The following is a 20796-nucleotide window of genomic DNA, read 5'->3' as shown; positions in this document are numbered from 1 at the left end:
GTTCTATAAGTAAAGTTTTTTTGTCTTGCCAAAAGGTATAATGTGCTGAGTAAAATTACAAATACTGTTTATAATATTCTTAGCTCACTTCTGCCTGGAAGAATTCTTTTAGCTTTTAAAAAATAAATCTATACAAGACAAATTTCTAAGACTTGTAATAAATGACAACAATTAATATGTACAGAGAGACTATAGAAAAAACACTGCACATAAGCAAAGCTTTCATGAAGAGTTAAACAAAAAAAAAAAAAAACTTTTCAGGTACAGGCATCTTAAATATTTCACAGATATACATCTACATGTGATTAATACACAAAAAGGAAGCCAATTAAATTTATTTCAACTACACCTTATACACCAAAAACTACAGAACAACCAATAGTACTACAGAAACAGTATACAGTAACAGGGTACAGGACCGATTTGCATCAGTTCTCACAAAAGCTGTGAAGAGAAAACAGCTGGACTCAAAAGTACAAATACATTTCAAGACATTTTTTGTCCCCGTAGCATGAGCTCCTCACCAACTCTTTTTCTCTTCTGACCTTGGATCTCTGTGGCTCCTGTATTAAAATATCTTTGATTTACTTAAGTGGAAGGATAAATGGATTTTACACTTGAACTTTAATCACTCTCAAATGATATAAAATGATGGTCTACATTACCTTTCTTTTTTTTCCTTTTTTTTTTTTTTTTAAAGGAACTGTTTCAGCTGCAAACAAAGCAAGAAAAAAAGCAGGGAGTTCAAAACCCTGTACTTTAAACAAAAACTGTGCAACATTTTACATGTGCTAATGGTTCATTACTTGATTCTGAGACAGTGCTCATTCTTTCAGTGGAACCTCCTTTTCTTCAGAATGAGTGCTTGTCAGTCCATCATTTCACTGGCATTACCTGCCAAAGAGTTTGAGAAAATACATGAAACATCTCAACCAAAATCGTACAAATGAAAAGTTTTCAGATCAAATGATACTGAAACATTCGCAGGTTTCATGCATAGCCCCTAAACCTACTGGATGGAGGTTTCTTTACAAAGAATCAAAGCTGAACTCAAATGTGTCCAAGTTCAGTTGCTCGGTGAAAGAACCTGGTGGTGGGGAAAACGAGAGCGTCATCGCCTCTTCAGAGTCAAGGGGATTTTGGTTATCATTGGTTTCGATCATCTCGATGTTCTCCAACATTTCTGAACTGGCTAAACAATCAAGAGGATCGGATCCATTCTTGCAATCAGCTGTTGCCATTTCCAGGCTTTCACTTTGCTTTTCAGTTCTTAAGTTCACAAGTGGCTCCACTTCAAGCTCAAAAATTGGTGGCTCAGACTGTGCTCCTTTGTCCTCAGATGGCTGCTCACACTTCAAACTGGAGACCTCAGTTACGTGTTTAGAGTCTGGATCCTGCTCCTGTGTTGATTCTTTATTTCCAGTGGTCACCAAAAGTCCTGAAACAGGTTTAGGGGCCACTTTACAGCCAACCTTACTGCCAGCTCTAGAAGCACTGCTGCTAGTCATCGCGCTGCTGCTGGTCATCGCGCTGCAGCCATAGAAAATGTTAAACAAGTCTTTTGCTTTTGCTGCAGCTAGATTTGATTTTGGCTTGACTGTTTTTGCAGAAAAGGAACTTTTGAGGGTCTGAAGTTGAGGAGGAGGACGGACCATGACTGTTAGCTTGTGTTCCTCCTCAGGTACTCCAGGAGCAGCTACATCAGACTCAAGAGTAATCATACGTTCAACAGGAGCTTTTACCTTGACAGGCTCCAGCTTCTGTACTGTGCATGATGGAGTTGTTACAGTTGAAGGAGTTGGTACAGAGTCAGAAGCAAATGCAAGACTGGGTGAGCTATCACATGGAATGTCCAATTTCACCTCCTCACAACCAAAAGCCTTGGAGATTAGATCAGCTGACATAACGTCTTCATTCTCTGCTTGTTTTTTGGTCTTAGTTTCAGATGATGTGCTGCTTGAGTCCATGGTTGGAACAGCCGAGGAGGATGTGTCGGCAGAAACCGGTTTGTTTTGGAGCCCAACATTGGATTTCCTTAAAGGATTAGAAGGGAAGGGTAAAGTAGGACGAGTTTTATTCTGGTTAAAGGCTACCCATTCTTGGGAAGGTTCGATAGCCGTTTTACCCGAAAGTTTGATAGCAATACTCTTGGCAACAGCCACAGACTTGGCAAAAGCATCCTGGTCCTCAGAGTTTTTACTTGCTCCTGCAGCTACAACGCTCTCCTCATCTTCCTTTATAAACTGCTCAGCAATTTTCTCGGCCTCCTTCTCCAGAGATGTCTTTTCAGCCTTTTTCCAAGTGAATTTTCCAAGGGCAGGACGTGAAGTGAAGTCTTCATTCTTTTTGCGAAGTTTTGCAAGCATCGCTGGACTCGGCCCGCAAAGAACCTTTGGAAGCTCACTCGACTTCTCGGGGTCAACCTTAGCATCTTTTAAAGAAAACTTCTCTCTCTCATCTTTGCGCCCTCCTCTCTGGTGTTGCTTTTTATCCTCCCTTTTGCTGTACTTGGGCCTCTCCTCTTCCTCCTCACCCTCCTCTTCGTCGTCTTCCTCCCATTTGGATTTCAGCAACTTTTGCGCCTCCTCCTCCCTGTATTTTGGCCTCCTCTCTTCCTCAGACTCATGGCCGTATTTGTATTTCTTGTCATCCTCTTTCCGATACTTGGACTTTTCATCCTCCCTTCCGTATTTATACTTCTCATTATCCTCTCTGTACTTGTACCGATTTTCTTCCTTGTATCTGTATTTGTCTAGATCAGACTTGTACCTCTCCTCATCCCCTTTCTTGTGTCTGTACCTCTCTTCCTCCTCCTTTGCATACCTATTCCTCTCTTCCTCTTCTTTTCTACATTTGCTCCTCTCAACCTCCTCTTTCTTCGATTTAGGTTTATTCGCCTCCTCTTTGATAGATTTCGATTTCCGATCCTCTTCCTTGACATATTTCAGGCGATCGTCTTCTTCATTCCTGCATTTGGGCTTTTTTGCTTGCTCTTTGCTGGAATTTTTCTGCTCATCCTGGGAGTCGTCGTCTTCACGCTTTCGTTTGTGCTCAGTCTGCTTTCTTTCGCTCTCCATGCCAGCTTGGCGATCCAGGTTTCTCCGCTGTTCATAAAGTGGGTTCTCGTACATTTGTTTCTATTAAGGAAATAAGAAATTGGATACAAATTACCCGCTTTATAGTGTAGAGCGAGCAAAATGTACTTGATCTTATATTTCTAGCATACAGTAAAAAAGATTTAGAAAGTGTGCACTAAGCATTCTGAATTATTATTCAGAGAGAAAATAATTTATTCTTAATCCCAAAATACCATACAAAATACATTAGTAACATGAATAAAATTTATTAGCATCAATTCTGAATTTACTGAGGATGAATTAATGCAATAAGCGCCACGTGGTGGCTTAGTGGGTAAGGCATTAGACTTTGGATCCGAAAGTCATAAGTTCAAATCCTAGCCGCCCCAAGATGCCACTCATGGGCCCCTAAACAAGGCCCTTAACCGCTTAGTTGAATGAATGACATAAATGTAAGTCACTGTGATATCTTTCCGTATAGTGTTCGATTCCCCTCACAATTACAGTAAAATTTTAATATTCCAGAAAGCAATTTTATTTATTACAATATATTATATATTTTTATATATACAGTGAGGAAAATAAGTATTTGAACACCCTGCTATTTTGCAAGTTCTCCCACTTAGAAATCATGGAGGGATCTGAAATTGTCATCGTAGGTGCATGTCCACTGTGAGAGACATAATCTAAAAAAAAAAAAAACTAGAAATCACAATATATGATTTTTTAACTATTTATTTGTATGATACAGCTGCAAATAAGTATTTGAACACCTGTCTATCAGCTAGAATTCTGACCCTCAAAGATCTGTTAGTCTGCCTTTAAAATGTTCACCTCCACTACATTTATTATCCTAAATTAGATGCACCTGTTTGAGGTCGTTAGCTGCATAAAGACACCTGTCCACCCCATACAATCAGTAAGAATCCAACTACTAACATGGCCAAGACCAAAGAGCTGTCCAAAGACACTAGAGACAAAATTGTACACCTTCACAAGGCTGGAAAGGGCTATGGGGAAATTGCCAAGCAGCTTGGTGAAAAAAGGTCCACTGTTGGAGCAATCATTAGAAAATGGAAGAAGCTAAACATGACTCAATCTCCCTCGGACTGGGGCTCCATGCAAGATCTCACCTCATGGGGTCTCAATGGTCCTAAGGAAGGTGAGAAATCAGCCCAGAACTACACGGGGGGAGCTGGTCAATGACCTGAAAAGAGCTGGGACCACCGTTTCCAAGGTTACTGTTGGTAATACACTAAGACGTCATGGTTTGAAATCATGCATGGCACGGAAGGTTCCCCTGCTAAAACCAGCACATGTCCAGGCACGTCTTAAGTTTGCCAATGACCATTTGGATGATCCAGAGGAGTCATGGGAGAAAGTCATGTGGTCAGATGAGACCAAAATAGAACTTTTGGGTCATAATTCCACTAAACGTGTTTGGAGGAAGAAGAATGATGAGTACCATCCCAAGAACACCATCCCTACTGTGAAGCATGGGGGTGGTAGCATCATGCTTTGGGGGTGTTTTTCTGCACATGGGACAGGGCGACTGCACTGTATTAAGGAGAGGATGACCAGGGCCATGTATTGCGTGATTTTGGGGAACAACCTCCTTCCCTCAGTTAGAGCATTGAAGATGGGTCGAGGCTGGGTCTTCCAACATGACAATGACCTGAAGCACACAGCCAGGATAACCAAGAAGTGGCCCTGTAAGAAGCATATCAAGGTTCTGGCATGGCCTAGCCAGTCTCCAGACCTAAACCCAATGGAGAATCTTTGGAGGGAGCTCAAACTCTGTGTTTCCCAGCGACAGGCCAGAAACCTGACTGATCTAGAGAAGATCTGTGTGGAGGAGTGGGCCAAAATCCCTCCTGCAGTGTGTGCAAACCTGGTGAAAAACTACAGGAAACGTTTAACCTCTGTAATTGCAAACAAAGGCTCCTGTACCAAATATTAACATTGACTTTCTCAGGTGTTCAAATACTTATTTGCAGCTGTATCATACAAATAAATAGTTTAAAAAAATCATACATTGTGATTTCTGGATATTTTTTTTTTAGATTATGTCTCTCACAGTGGACATGCACCTACGATGACAATTTCAGACCCCTCCATGATTTCTAAGTGGGAGAACTTGCAAAATAGCAGGGTGTTCAAATACTTATTTTCCTCACTATATATATATATATATATATATATATATATATATATATATATATATAAAAGAAAGAAAGAAAGAAAGAAAGAAAGAAAGAAAGAAAGAAAGAAAGAAAGAAAGAAAGAAAGAAATACCTTATACTGTTCATTGTGCTCATGACATAAAACATGGGCCTCTGCACAAATAGGGTCACCAAAAATCTCTTTACACAACTGGCAAAAAAATCCCCTCACAGGTAACACAAATTCCGAGCCTACAGAAGAGAAACATGGTGAGGGTTATGGCACATTCTCAGTAACAGAAATATTAATAAACATTACCCCTGCAGTGTTTTTGTGTGAGAAAACACAATAAAAATAAACAAATAAATAAATAAAATCACACCAGGTTTTCTTTCATATCTACAATCCTGGATTTAAATCCAAGCCACTTTATTACTTATCTCACACAAACTAAAGTGAAGAATAGTACAGTGCAACTTCTACCTTTTGCAGGTTTAGAAATGAGTTCTCCTGTAAGATGCTTCTTTTCTCGTTCCAAATTCGATGCCCATGGTCTGATGTAGGGATCTATAGTCTTCAAACAAAACGGACCATTTACACAGCAAATTAACAGGTACAGCGGCGCAACATTAAACAACCAGGTACAGTTTGATCCACATATATTTGGACGCCGACAATCTTCATAATTATGGCTCTGTACGCAAGTCACTAATTCAAGAAATAAAAATGTGCGAAACATTTAGGAATTGCAAACATTTTTATACACAAGGGCTCAAATTTATTTGGACAAATAATTTAGAATCAAAATTAATAATGTACATAGTAAAATATGGTTGAGAATGTTTGATTGCTGTGAACGACTGGCAGAATTCTAGAACCCATTACCATCACCAAAGACTGGGTGTTCCTCCATTGTGATGCTCTACCAGTCCATCACTGCAGCTGTCTTTAGTTGTGGTTCTTTTAGGAGTTTTTCTGACTTTCTGTCAGGTGACAGACTTGCCATTGCAAAACATTCCACTTCTTTACTTACTTACTTACTTACACACACACACACAAAAAAGAGCTGCTTTTGCAGCATGTTTAGGGTCTTTGTCCATTTATATTTTGAAGATCCGTTCAATCCACTTTTCTGAATTTGGTTGAATCGGGCCAGACAGTAGATCCTTGTACAGGTCATCCGGGAGTTTCTGTCTTCCGTTACATCATTAATATACACCAGTGACCAAGTGCCTCAATGCAAGCCAATGTCATCCTCCACCATGATTTAAAGATGATTTTGTACGCTTTGGATCCTGAGCTGTTCAATGGAGTCTTAGGAGGTGTTAACTTAGTGGTCAATGTGTGGAACTTTGGATCTGAAGGTCATGAGTTCAAATCCCAGCCACAACAAGCTGCCACTCCTGGGACCGTGAGCAAGGCCTTTTATCCTATAGCTGCTCAGTTGAATGAATGAGATAAATATAAGTTGCTCCGGATAAAGCATCTGCTAAATGCTGTAAATATAATGCAAGTTGTCTGCAGGATTTTTTTCTTTCCGTCATTCTTAAACAGGTTAATCTTAGTCTCATCTGTCTAAAGAATTGGTTTCCAAACCTGATCTGGCCTTTATTTTTTTCTTAAGGCTTATAAATGGTTTGCACTTTTGTGGTGAATCCTCTGTATATGCTCTCGTGAAGTTTCTTGATTGCAGACTTTGACAATTTTATGCCCATTTCCTGGAGAGTGCACTATATTAAGCCCATATTCATTACATAACTGGAACCTGAAAACATTTTGTTAAACGGCTAAAATAAACAATTGTGCCTGCATCCAAACATATACGGACCGAACTATGATTAAAACTGACAAACAGGAGTTCAATAACATTGATCTGTAATAAAAATACATAAATAAAAAATGGCTATTTACCTTTCTGTGCGTTTTGCTGTGCAAGTGTGTGAAAAAATCAAACATGGAACCACTAGTAGCGTTGCAGTTTTTGCACCAGTGGTTTCCTGCATCATAGTACTCAAATATCTCGCTTACTGAATCCGATCTGGTGCTGGGTCCTGGAGCTGAGGACCTGGTATCCTAGTTTAGGAGGGACAAATTACACATTAGCAAGAAGACCAGAAATCCACCTGAAAAAAGAGAAGCAGCAACAGGTTTGAAGAAAAAAAAAAATTTCAATATACAAACAAACCCTGATTCCCCTATTATTGAAGTGTGACAAAGTAATCTTACCTTTGTAATTTAGGCCATCTGTGCTCCGGCTGAGAGGAACCCATTGCACTAGTTTTAAGCTCCTAACAACTATGTATGTGTGTAGGTGGTCAATAATCCAGGTCCCAGACAAATAGCAAACCTTTAAAGTAATGCGGAAAAAAATCCCGGACTAAATGGTTCTAGTGTATGAAAGTAAGCACTTCCCTTTATAGAATTCAGTGATATTAGGATCTTGATGTAATGAGAGTGATTACTATTTGCAGAAATCAGCTGAATGTTGCAATTTGTAGAAGAGATACTTTATATGGACAAAAGAACAGGGACATCTGAGTCTTCCAGCCATGTGTGTTTCTATGATGCAGTTATGAAGATATGCTTTACATGGGTTTGGAGTGGAAGATCTCCTGCTATAAAACTCCAACCCTATTGAACAGCATAGGGATGGATGTGAATACTGACTGCACCCCAGGCCTCCTCACCTCACAAAATCAGTACCTGACTTTACTAACACCCCTGTATCTGAAGGAGCACAAATCTGCATGAACACACTCCACAATCCAGTGGAACATCTTCTCAGAAAAGTGGAGGTTATTATAACAGGAAGTTGGGACTAAATGTGGAATAGGATGGAATGAAAAGCACATACTGGTCAGATGTTCACAAACTTTTGTCCGTATAGTGTAGATCCGAGAACCTATGAGTAAAGCTAAGAGTAGTTTTCTTTTTTCTGATGATCAGTAGTTAAAATTATATAGATATAAAAGGTGTATGCAGCAGTTTATCTCTAGTGACTCCGAAATCACTTTACCTCCTGATTGTCCTTGGAAGTAAATTAAGAAACCGTCAATGACTATTATTTTCTTAGCAAATAAGCCACTGCTGTATCGCTCGCATAAGCAGGGCATGATCAGTGAGTGCGCGAGTTTGCATGTGTAAAGGCATAAGCAAATTTCAGCGCAAGCACAAGGAATGAACCTCCTTTGGTGTTTGGTTAAAACCTCGCAATTTACCATCCCGGAAAAACATGATCAAGGCTCGATACAGCTGAAAGTGGTGGTGAGCATTGGGTTTAATTTAGCACACTGGTCTCCTGAGAACAGGAGAACTGAAGTGAGTGTTTACAGGACACTGACACATTACAATGTTTATCCATCCATCCATCCATCAACCTAGGGCTGATAATGTTTGAATCAATAATTTTTTTGAAAACAAAATAACCCTTCAACGTATCTTGGAAAAGTACGAGCAAAAACTGGGTGTAAGATTATAAAAAATAAAAATAAATAAAGTTTGAAAGTAGCATCATAACATTGAGAAGCGCAACACAGTGGACATTTTTTTACCGTTATTTCACATTATGGCCAAAAAAAAAAAAAAAAAAAAAAAGTGCATCCTGAATAATTAACATTAATTGGTACTACATGTATAATTACACTCCAAAGCAAAATAATAAGGAAAAAACAAATACCCTCTTAAAAAAATTTAACTAATGCCCTCTTAAGACTTCCTGTGCCACCATTTGCAAAAGAAAGTTTGTTGAATTCTTGATCATTTCTTAATCATTGACTCGTTGTAAACCCCATTTAAAGGTTAATATTTTGCCGCGTGTATGAAGTTCATTTTCAATTTAGTTGTCTACTTTTTTTTCAGAAATAATGTCATTCAACCTTAAATACATTAAAACTTAAAAATTAAGATCCAATACTAATAAATGAGGGGATGATAAAAGAGCAGAAACCTCAACTCCCCTGTGAAAATTTCCAATTACTAGTAACAGACACAAATCTTGTCAACTGATCTATAAAAGTTTGGAAACACCCTAGTCTCATTTTTGATACACATGCATGTTCCTTTTATTTATATGCAAAAAACATAAATGCAGAAAGTGCACAGTGATCAAATAGAATAAAATTCTTCAGACAGAGGAGTTCAAATTCAACAGTTTTGTCTCTAAAAGAAGAACATGCGATCAGACTGCCTCACCCCTGTGGTGCAAGCTCAATAGTTTGGGGTTGTTTTGGAGCAGGGAAGGTTGAAGACTTATTCCAATAGGGCGAAAGGAATCCTGAACCAACATTGCTCCCACTCCACAATTTAACACCATGCAATTCCATTCATGCTGAGGAAGAGCTGTACAAATGCAATATTTGCTTTGAGAATGTTGATGGAGAAGTATAAAGAAGATCAGAAGAAGCTGCATTGTGTGTTTGTGGATTTAGAGAAAGCGTACTACAGGGTGCCGAGAGAGGAGTTGTGGTATTGTATGAGGAAGTCAGGTGTGGTAGAGAAGTATGTGAGGGTGGTGCAGGACATGTATGAGGACAGGAATGAAATTCAGTAGGAGTAAGACAGAGTACATGTGTGTGAATGAGAGGGAGGGCAGTGGAGTGGTGCAGTTGCAGGGAGAAGAGGTGGAGAAGGTGGAGGAGTTCAGGTACCTGGGGTCAACAGTGCAAAGTAATGGAGAGTGTGTTAGAGAGGTGAAGAAGAGTGCAGGCAGGGTGGAGTGGGTGGAGAAGAGTGGTAGGAGTGATTCGTGATGGAAGGGTATCTGCGAGAGTGAAAGGGAAAGTTTATAGGACTGTGGTGAGACCTGCGATGTTGTATGGTTTAGAGACAGTGGCATTGAGTAAAAGACAGGAGGTGGAGCTGGAGGTAGCAGAGCTGAAGATGTTGAGGTTTTTGAGTGACGAGGATGGACAGGATTAGAAATGAGTTTATTAGAGGGACAGCACATGTAGGACGTTTTGGAGACAAGGTGAGGGAGGCGAGATTGAGATGGTTGGGACATGTGTAGAAAAGGGACATGGGGTATATCAGTAGGAGAATGCTGAGGATGGAGCTACCAGGAAGGAGGAAAAGAGGAAGACCAAGGAGGTGGTTTATGGATGTGGTGATGGAAGACAGGGAAGGCAGATGTAGAGGACGGGGGGTATGGAGATGAATGATCCGCTGTGGCGACCCCTAACAGGAACAGCCGAAAGAACACCACCATGCAATTCCGTCTGGACTGCGGCTCATTGGAAACGACTTCACCATTTAACACAACGCGATGAGCTGAAGCATATGTCCAAGCTCCGTAAATGGTATTTAGAGAGCAAAAGGCCTGCCCAGTCATTGCACCTAAATCCTACTGAAATGTTCTGGGATGAACTGGATCACAAGGTCAAAAAGAAATCTCCAGTTTAGTGAAGAACAGCTTTGGTAAGTTTTCTAAGAGGCATGGCAAAAATATTTTAGCTGAATGTTCAAGAAAAATTAAAAATACCGTCTGGATGCAGAGTGTGTAAAGTTGTTATTCATGCTAAGAGAGGATTTTTGACTGAAAATAAAAGTTTAACTGTTCATTACATTGTGGAATATTAATTACAACATGCATGCATCTCAAAAACTATGAAAAACTAGGTGTTTCCAATCTTGATAGGCACTGTATATTTTTTCATCCTGTAAAGCCTACAGACAGATTTGAAAAAAACAAAACAAAAAATAAATAAATAAACTAATAATTATAATAATAAAATATACTCTTCCTGTCTTGCTGACTACAATTTGATTTTGTAAAAAGAAAATGGCTTGTCAGATGATCTTGGCATTTTTAATACCTATATAATAAGTATTATTAAATAAATTGATGCTATCTTCTAAGCCATAGTCTATTTAAGTTCATAAATAATTGACTCTCTAAAGTGCAGTTTGTTATAATCCTACTTTGAGTGCAGAAATGTTTAGTCCATGCATGGATATTACCTGTTGCTTGTACATTCTCAGTACAAAGCTGGTAAATAACTTTGGTAAATACTTCAACTAAGATCGTAAACTAAATACTGAATATGAATTATAAAACCAACTCAAGAGATCAAAGAACTGTTCTACAGTGAACATAAAATTTTAATTCTGGCACCTGAGATGAGCAGAGTGTGTCCAGGGCACTGGCTTTTTATATCCAGTTGCCCAATAACACAAGCAGGTTCAGAAACCAAGGAAAAAAACTCTTATTTATTATTATAAATAAACCATTATAAAGAGAGGTTAGGATTCACCAGGTCCCTTGCTCTCTGAGCTTACCCACTAGCAGCATAAAGTATTCTACCTGTGGGCAGGATGTGATGGAGGCGAATTTAGATTTCTCTGGGCTTCTGGACTCTTTCGACTTGCTATGAGATGGTGTCTGTTCTGCCGAGCTCCTAAGGTTTCTGTGGTCCAGCCCCAGGATGGTTGCCACCTTCACTAGTTCTTCATACTTTTTTTCTGCTGCCCCATGTTCAGTACGCAGAACAGAGATCTGGGCCATCACATCCTCTTGTAGACGACCAAGCTCCATAAGGATGGGGTCTTTGTGGCCATCTTTCTCCCTTCGCTTTTTCCTTAGGAGCTCCCCTATGGTACAGAACAAGAAAATGCCAATGAATGTACAAAGATCATAAAAAAAAATCATGATGATAGATCAAATAAATGAACAGAAATACCTTGCTGTTTTCGTAGTGTCTCCAATTCTTTTATCAAACTCTCTTTTTTCTTCAATCGGGAATCTCTGTCCTTCTTAAGCTTTTCAAGCTCTTCAGTTACCTAGCCATGATACAATAGTATTTACAATATTATTTACCCACAGGAAGTGTTTTTAGTGGCCAACAACTAATTTAAAGCACTTTTAATAGTTGTGAAGAACAGGATCTACATTAAATGACCAAAGAACTAAGCAAAAGAGAAACATGGGTGGTTGAAGTGTGAAATAATAAATGACATGACTAGTTGACATGGTTAGACCTTCCCTCATATTCTTTTTTTTTTTAATATATTCTGTATGATAGACTGGAACCATGCAGTGCAACAAACACTTCAAGAGAGGGTCAAATGCCCTTTAAAGTGTTTCATTTCATGCTTCTCCAACCCTAACACTAATTTTAAGCCCAAATCATGGTTAAAAATGCCTTTATGCAGTCTTTTTTTCCCCCTTAGACTGTACAGTACAGTATTTTTGATATTACTGTATTGTTGTCTGCATGCATTTTATGTTTCTAAATACACTATATGGACAAAAGATTGTGGACACCTGAACTTAAAGACATTTTGAACATTCTTTTCCACGTTAACTTCCACATTCCAATTGGTCAAGAATGATCTGCTTATAAAACAGAGTATATAGAAGGAGGTGGAAAGTTTGGCCTTGAACATGTTTGGTTATTCTATCCTCTAAGGCCATGAGCTACCATGTGATATTTTGGACTGGGGCTACAACAACTAATCGATTATTAAATTCGTTGTCAACAAATGCCGTTATCGAGTAGTTGGGTTTGGTCAAGTTTCAGGTTAGCATGACTAAGTGTGGAAGTGTGGTAAAAAAATGTGCGTCCTGAGTCATCCAAGGCATAGAAGCATTTTATTAAAACTATTATTAAACACAACAAAGAAATCTGTACCAGGTAGATATGCAAAGCGGAGCTTGTGTGGGATGAAAGAAACACACTTTTCATGTGCACGAGCACATGAAAAGAAAACACACAGGTGTCACGGATGAAGGCGAAACAGCAACACGGTGAGCAAAAACTTTGTGACAGTCGCACTGGATCTGTTCTGTCGTGACTCGCAAGCATCAGGTTGCGCAATCAGGTCACTCTCGAAATCGTGATGGATTAAATGAAAACAGTGAGAACAAACGCTAAATCTAAAATCAGCAAATAACAGCAGCGGTAAACAATGACATTTTAGTCACTGTTGTGGTTTTCAGATATTGATTATGCATTTGTACACCAATGCATACAGGTGCATCTCAATAAATTAGAATATCATTAAAAAGTTGATCTGATATATTTCAAGTGTTAATTTATTTAAATTTTGATGATTTTGGCTCACATTTAACAAAAACCCACCAATTTACAAGCTATTTACAAGCAACTTTTTGTTCGCGTTTCTCATTTTCCTCTTGACAATACCACATAGATTCTCTATGGGGTTCAGTTCTGGTGAGTTTGCTGGCCAGTCAAGCACACCAACACTATGGGCGTTGAACCAACTTTTGGTGCTTTTGGCAGTTTGGGCAGGTGCCAAATCCTGATGGAAAATGAAATCAGCATCTCCATAAAGCTGTTAGCAGAGGGAAGCATGAAGTGCTCTAAAACCTCCTGGTAGACGGCTGTGCTGACCTTGGACTTAATAAAACACAGTGGATTAACACCAGCAGATGACATGACTCCCCAAACCAACACTGATTGTACAAACTTTACACTGGACCTCAAGCAACTTGGATTCTGTTCCTCGCCCCTCTCTTCCTCCAGACTCTGGGATCTTGATTTCCAAATGAAATGCAAATTTTCTTTCCTTTCATCTGAAAAGACGACTTTGAACCACTGAGCAACAGTCCAGTCCTTTTTGTCCTTCGCCCAGGTAAAACACCTCTGACGTTGTCTCTGGTTCAGGAGTTGACACAGGGAATGCGTCAGTTGTAGCCCATGGATACGTCTGTGCGTGGAGGCTCTCAAGGCACTGACTCCAGCTGCAGTCCACTCTTTGTGAATCTCCCACAAATTCTTGAATGGGCTTCTTTTCAATTAATGTGCTTGGATACAGCACTCTGTGAACAGCAGCTTCTTTAGCAATGACCTTTCCTCCATGTGCAGGTTGTCAATGATCGTCTTCTGCACAACTGTCAAGTGAGCAGTCTTCCCCCATGATTGTGTAGCCTGAACCAGACTGAGACACTATTTAAAGGTTCAGAAAACCTTTGCAGGTGTTTGGATTTATTAAGCTGATTAGAGTGAGACGCCACGAGTCTCCAATATTGAACTTGGATGGCTTCCAAGTATTGAAATTGGATGGCTTCTTAATGAGTTTAGTGATACAGTGGTACCCCGCTTAAGTGGAGCTGAAACGTCATTAAGCCTTTGGGAACTCTATAACGATCCGTCATTTGCTTCAGCTGTGATGCATATATAAACCCTGACCATGAAGGTGTTCAAGGTGAGTTGCAATCATGAGAAAGACAAAGGAGCTTCCACAAAAGCTGATAGGGGAGATTATGTCATCACATCTGAAGGGCCTTGAGTATAAGAAGATTTCCAAAAGATTTAACATTCCAAGAGACACCATTGGGAGCATTATAAGGAAGTTTAAAGAAGAACAGCTGCAAACCTGCCTGGCCGTGGAAGAAAGCTCACAATTTTATCAAGGGCCCTTAGCAACTTAGTCAGGACAGCTAAGAAAAACCCCCGTGTGACTGCAAGACAGCTACAGGATGACATGATGAAGGCTGGTACAAGTGCTTCAGTGGAAACTATAAGACGTGCACTGAATAATCAAGGACTTCATGGCCAGACCCCAAGACGCACTCCACTCTTGACCTCAAGGAACATCAGGAGTCGACTAGAATATGCCAGGAGGAATTTGGATAAAACTTCTGGGAGCCAGTTCTATGGACTGATGAAACCAAACTGGAACTTTTTGGACATATGGACCAGCGTGCAAAAGGTCAGGCTTATGACCAGAAGAATACCATCCCCACGGTCAAGCACGGAGGTGGGTCAATAATGATGTGGGGCTGTTTTTCTGTGGCAGGAACTGGCAATCTTGATTGTGTACCTGGCATCATGGATTCCCAAAAATACCAAGTCATTTTGAAGAAGAACGTGATGCCTTCTGTTGACAAATAAAAACTTCGGTGATTATTGGATCTTTCAGCAAGACAATGATCCCAAGCACACCTCCAAATCAACCAAAGCTTGGTTGGGGAAAAGATGCTGAAGTGTCCTGGAATGGCCTTCTCAGTCACCAGATTTTAATACAATTGAAAATCTTTGGTGGGATTTAAAGAAGACAGTTGCAGCACGGAAGCCATCAAACATCACTGAGTTAGAGGCTTTTGCACGTGAAGAATGGGCAAAGATTCCAATCGAGAGGTGTAAGAAGCTTGTCAGCACTTATCGAAAACGCTTGTTAGAAGTTATAAAAACTAAAGGGCGCTCCACAAGGTACTGAAGCTGGGGGGTTGAATAATACTGCACATGCTCATGTGTTACAAGACTTACAATTTTCATTTGAACATCAAAGTTAAGTCAACTTCTGTTGTCAAAATAACTCATATGTATCAATAAATATTGTTTGTTATTTAGTGAGGTTTTTTTTCCCATTTATTTTCATTATCTTTCATCAACATCTAATAAATAATCGTTAGTTGGAGCCCTATTTGGTACAACGCTTCCTAATAAGTCAGTCCTATCGTTACCTTTTGCTTCTGATTGGCATTATTCTTTTCTTCAATTACCCTCCTCTGGTTTCCACTGCATGCAATTGTAATGCTCTGTAATGGGTCCACCTTTAAACCTATGGATAAGGGGGGGGGAAAGGTCCATGATTTAAAAACAAAAAACAGCAGGTTTACTTATTTTTAATACAAATTATAACGATCACAAAGCTGTTCACCTTTTTTATCCATCCCTTCAGCTTCGTTTGCTACAGTATTGATTACTTTCAGGAAGGGTCGCTCTATGGCAGGGGAGCTGTAGTCTTTAATAGATGGCGGCGTTGGAGCGGGCATTGGCATTCCAGGAGGAGGGTACAGGGGCCAGCCTTGAGGCATATATGGCATGTAGTTCCCATAAGGATCATAGCCAGGTGGAGGATAATTAGGAGGTATATGTGACTGTGCTTGGTGATAAGGAGGCATCGGATGGGCAGAATGAGTTGGGAAATGATTTGTTCCGGGAGTCCCAATTTCAGGAGGAGGTGGTCCTGTGCGAGTCCACGTGTTCTCTTCGGCTTTAGTGGCAGGCCGAACCTCTCTCTTACTCTGACTATCTGATCGCAACGAACGTCTTTCAAGAGGAACAGACTTCTTCTTGCTACAACTCGAGGTGCGCTCATAGCTTCTGCTCTGACTGCTTCTACTGCTGCAGCTGCTTCTCCTGCTTGAACTCCGACTTCTGCTCTTTCTCCCGCTGGAGCTACTGGAACTCCTGCTGTGGCTCTGGCGTTTCCGGTCAGACTGTTGCCTTTTGACAGAAGACTTTGCAGGATTCTTACCCTGGAGGCGCTCTTGAGTCCTCGCAGCCATCTTGCTGATCTCAGCTACGCCCAGGTCAAGGCCAATAGTCTTAAGGAGGTCTTGGATCTTCTCATATTCCTCAACCTCTGCCCTAACCTGAGCATCATGAGTGCTAGTTACTGGTGTTTTACTCTGAGGTTCCTCATCAAGATGCTGCCCAGGCAAAACTTTAGAATAGTTCTTATCCCGATATTTGCTCTGTTTCTTTATTTGACTTTCATCCTCTTCAGAATGCTGACTGAAAGAACGTCCATATTCTTTTCTATGGAGATCATGTCCTATACCAGTCCTTGGTTCATGATACAGCAAATTAGCTCCAGGTTTCTCATAAACATTCAATAAGCTACACTGTCCAGATTTTGGCATTTCTTTTGCCTTGGACGTGCCTTCCTCTTCCTCGTCCCCATACAGGAACTTCTCCTCGTCTTCAATATCTTCAAAGTTTTTCTTTTTGTCCATTGGTGGGGCTACTGCCTCTGCCATCACACTGAGAAGCTGAGTGAGGTCTGAATTCTCCTGGCCGCTACTTTCATGAGGAAGAGAGAACCCATGCCCGCTCTCTTTGGTTGGTTGTAATTTGCTTAAGAGCTCTTCAAAGGCACTGGCATTAGAATTTCTAGACAACACTGAAGCCAGTATGTCTGGGTCCATGGTTTTAGTCACTGCACATAGCAACTGTTCCGCATCCTTTGAAAGACCACTGCCTGGATTCTCTTGTGGGGAGTCAGTACTCTAAAACCAATGAAGAACACACACACACACACAAAAAATAAATAATCTGAAACTGACCTGTTACAAATTTAGTAAAATCTTCCCCTTTAGAAATCATACCCACCTGTCCGATCATGGGAGAATCAGTCTCGGAGGAGTCAACTCTCTTTTTCAAGATGGACTTAGTGGGCATCGTGAGCATGTCCTCCAGCTCTTTTCGTCGACGGGCCCTCTCAAGCTCTCGAAAATCTTCCTTATCTCTGTTGCTGTTTCTGCTGCTGCAGCTGCTGCTGCTGGTGCCACTTCGACTCCGGCTCCTTGGCCTGTTCCTTGTTTTGCTTCTTGCTCTGCTCTGACTCCTTCCCCTGCTTTTTCCCCTGCTCTGACTCCGACTCCTTGCCCTGCTTTTCCCCCTGCTCTGACTCCGACTCCTTCCCCTGCTACAGCTTCTGCTGCATGGTCTACTCTTGCTCCTTGCCCTGCTCCTCGCTCTACTCCTTCCCCTGCTCTGGCTTCTACTCCTACTCCTGCTGCGTGGTCTGCTACGTCCTCGGCTCACCGCCCTGCTGCGACTCACCGCGCGGCTACGGCTCCTGCTGCGAGGACGACTTCGGCTGTGAATTCTGTTTGGACTGCGGCTCCAGCCTCTGTTCCCACAACGGCTATCACTGTGCCTTCTTAACCGATGCTCATCATGGGCCTCATAGCTTGACCGTTGTGGAGAATAATCTCTGTGAGGGAGAAAAATTAACACGCACACAGTTTTGTTTAAGGTTTATAACTTCCAAGATAAAAAATAATATATAGTAAAAGCTTTTTAATTAAGCTATTAATTTTAAAAAGTTTGCATTTGTATCGTGATGCATACTTGTTTTTTTGTTTTTTTTAACACGTATCTGCATCGGTAAAAAAACCGATTTATTTATATATAATTATTAGTAGATACGCTAGACTTTTATTATTTAAAAGTGTTTTAAACTAAACTCTAAACTTTTTTTTTTAAGAGTTAAAAAATATTCTATATCAAATTTCAGCCGCAAATGGCATTCAGTTGTTGGCCGAAATAAAAAAAAGGCTGAAAATACGATTACACTTCAGGGCTCCAGACCAAAAAAAAAAAGATCTGTAAAAATGACCGTAGTTTTCCTACGGTCACTTTTTAAAAATGATCTGTTCCGGTAATTAAATTATTTCCCCCCAATTTCTCTGCCCACTTTAGAGCAGAAGTCGCAAAACGTTTTCTGCGTCTCGTGATCGTACCTCAGTCGTGAAAGCTCTTGAATCCAAGAAGTTTTAAAAATGTCTTTTGCTTTTTTTATTTATGTTTTCAGTGACCGACATAGAAAGATGGTCCTCAGTGTGTCTGTCGTTCTCCCTCTCTCTGACGCGGAGACAACTGCAGCCTGCTGTTTTACTAACAGGCGTGTCATCAGCAGAAGTGTTGGACAGAGATGAAGATTGTTTGAAAAAATCTGCTATTTTTCGTTTCGACATATTTTTTGGTGATGCGGAAAGGTGAGTTTTGCTTTAACTGCCCGGTTATTTGGTTTATTGCGTCAACAAATTACGTGATGGGCCATTGCTCACAGAACACGCACATTAAAAAAAAAAAAAAAAACACGCACAAAACCATATTGAACTGCAAAGCATCATATGTTTTCTATTGCAGAGATTTGCACTGTTGAAATCGGATCGCACCGCACCGCACCGTCATGGGGGAATTGTATTGCAGTGCATCAGTAGCTGCGTCATATGAACATGCACATCCTTACTGTGTATGAATTCATGTATGTAGATGAGGGCAGATCTCCCTTTCATGCGATACCTTTCATCTTCCCCAGTCTGATATCACTCCAAGCTCCTGTCTAATCCTGATTATCCCCATCACTGACTAACCCTTCAGCCAGGTGTACCACAAAACTCAATTATACCCAGTTTCTGAACAAAAAAGTTTACCTGGCATAGGGCATGTCCACTCCTGTGCTCTGAGATAAACTGGTCAACTCGTTGCCCACAGTTATAACAAGACTATGGTCAGTGGGGAGACCACCATGAGGAGGTGAAGGGGTATATCTCTGAAAAAAAAAAAGTAAGCATACAAATTAATAGTGTTTCAGAATAATGATATAACTTCACTTTAATTGATACTTGACAAGAAAATCCAGCTTTACATGATTTCCCTGACATGCCTGAACACTCAATAACGGAGAAGAAAAATAACCTTCGTCCTACACATTTCATTGTCCATCTCAGCAAAGGGTGAAGAGCAGAATCGTGTGTATTAGAAAGAAAAATACTAAAACGTGGAGAACCAGTATCACGGATGTACAAATATCCACACAGAGATGCGCACACACTACGTCACTTATGTACAGTTTGGGATGCAGCTCATGATGAACAGGTCTACATATGGCGTCATCACGCAGGTAACCTCCAAAAAGCAGTGTGTGTGTGTGTGTGTTTATTCAGGCTGCCTTACATGGCCGTAGTCTCTAGGGGGAGGCCCGTCGCCTCGGAAGTCTTCCCCCGACCCTCTTCCCGGGGATGAATAGCGCCTTCGCGGAAACTCCGAGTGTCGGCGGTAGGCATGCGGATAGCCGTTGGTGCCCCGCGCGTGCTCGGCGCGGTACGGAGCGCCGGGGTATGCGCTCGCGGGAGGCGGGCCGCGCGGAGCAAAGCCGCGGGACCCTGCGGGAGGAGGATACGCGCCTCGGTGCGGCCTCGGCCCTCGGTACATGGCGCCAGCTGCCCGTCTCAGCTATATTCGGATCCGGTGGCCTCCGTTCACCTCTCTAAGGCCCGTTATAATTTCTTTCGCGCACGCGTTTAAACATTCCACAGTAATATTATTACTCCAAATTCAACACATACACACAACAACACGCGCCATCAAACCGTGCAATAACTACTTCCTGCACCACCACTCGGCTAGCCAAACAGGAAATGACGCCACATGTGGCGGTCAACCAATCACGTTCCTCCTGTATTATTTATTATTGCATACTAGGCTGCATGCAGTGCAGACGATTCATTAATGAGGGTTTTTTTTTAATATCGATATAAATTATTCATTAGTACATACATACATATACACACACACACACGCATAAATACGCAGTTTTGTTACAATATACAATATATTGCCAACATAGTTTATTTTTGCCATTTCTGACTTATCTTGACATCTGTACATTCCAGTGGAAATTATTTATATATTTTATTATAGGCATTGAGCAATTCAGGTTTAAAAAACAATTCATTCAACAGCCTAATATTTAAAGACATTTTCATATATACACAATAAATAAACCAACTATTGATAGAACACAATTTATTTCCTCTTTATAGTACATCACATACTGCTTGCACATAAGGAACCCTGATTAGTCCCTACAGACAGAGAGAGAATAGTGCCTTTCCATTAACTGCAAAAAATATATTTTGTATTAATGCAATAAGACATATGCTACTTTATAAACTCATAATAAAAGTTTTTTTGTGAAAGCCCTCAAACTTACTGTATCCACATACACAAAAAAGGTTTCAAAAGTTCATTTCAGAGAGTCAAAACCAGGTCCAGGTGTGCATGTAGTCCATCAGAAG

The 20796-nt window shown here is 40.6% G+C and overlaps 1 protein-coding gene across 4 annotated transcripts; it reads right to left on the bottom strand.

Moving 5' to 3' along the window:
• Positions 1 to 320: 320 nt before the first annotated feature.
• On the bottom strand, positions 321 to 20156 carry znf318 (zinc finger protein 318). 4 transcript variants are annotated; one of them, XR_014533264.1, is made up of 13 exons: positions 19673 to 20156; positions 19150 to 19268; positions 17318 to 17924; positions 15861 to 17214; positions 15664 to 15761; positions 11915 to 12014; positions 11539 to 11825; positions 7152 to 7313; positions 5724 to 5814; positions 5373 to 5491; positions 1014 to 3137; positions 807 to 894; positions 321 to 712 (listed from the first exon to the last, which is right to left on the bottom strand). XR_014533264.1 is itself a non-coding variant. In XM_083539844.1 (12 exons), the coding sequence occupies exons 1-11, from the start codon at positions 19928 to 19930 to the stop codon at positions 1029 to 1031; spliced, it is 5304 nt and encodes a 1767-aa protein (XP_083395970.1). In that variant the 5' UTR covers positions 19931 to 20156; the 3' UTR covers positions 321 to 894; positions 1014 to 1028. The 4 variants fall into 4 exon arrangements, 2 of the variants coding, with proteins under 2 accessions (XP_083395970.1, XP_083395969.1); XR_014533263.1 differs by having other exon boundaries at positions 807 to 3137; XM_083539844.1 differs by having other exon boundaries at positions 321 to 894.
• Between the last annotated feature and the right edge of the window lie 640 nt (positions 20157 to 20796).

Source organism: Silurus aristotelis, assembly GCF_946808225.1.
Source record: "Silurus aristotelis genome assembly, chromosome: 4".
NCBI classification, from domain to species: Eukaryota; Metazoa; Chordata; class Actinopteri; order Siluriformes; family Siluridae; genus Silurus; species Silurus aristotelis.
The sequence above is the reverse complement of the archived record's forward strand: the minus strand, read 5'-3'. Positions and strand labels throughout refer to the sequence as shown.

Bases quoted from the DNA above. Each gene is read 5' to 3' on its own strand.
- znf318 (XM_083539843.1), bottom strand. From the start codon at position 19,930: ATGTACCGAGGGCCGAGGCCGCACCGAGGCGCGTATCCTCCTCCCGCA. The intron at 12,015-15,663 runs GTAACGATAGGA...TATCATGGCTAG, and splicing joins ATGCCAATCAGAAGCAAAAG to GTAACTGAAGAGCTTGAAAA. The intron at 11,826-11,914 runs GTATTTCTGTTC...TCTGTACCATAG, and splicing joins GACACTACGAAAACAGCAAG to GGGAGCTCCTAAGGAAAAAG.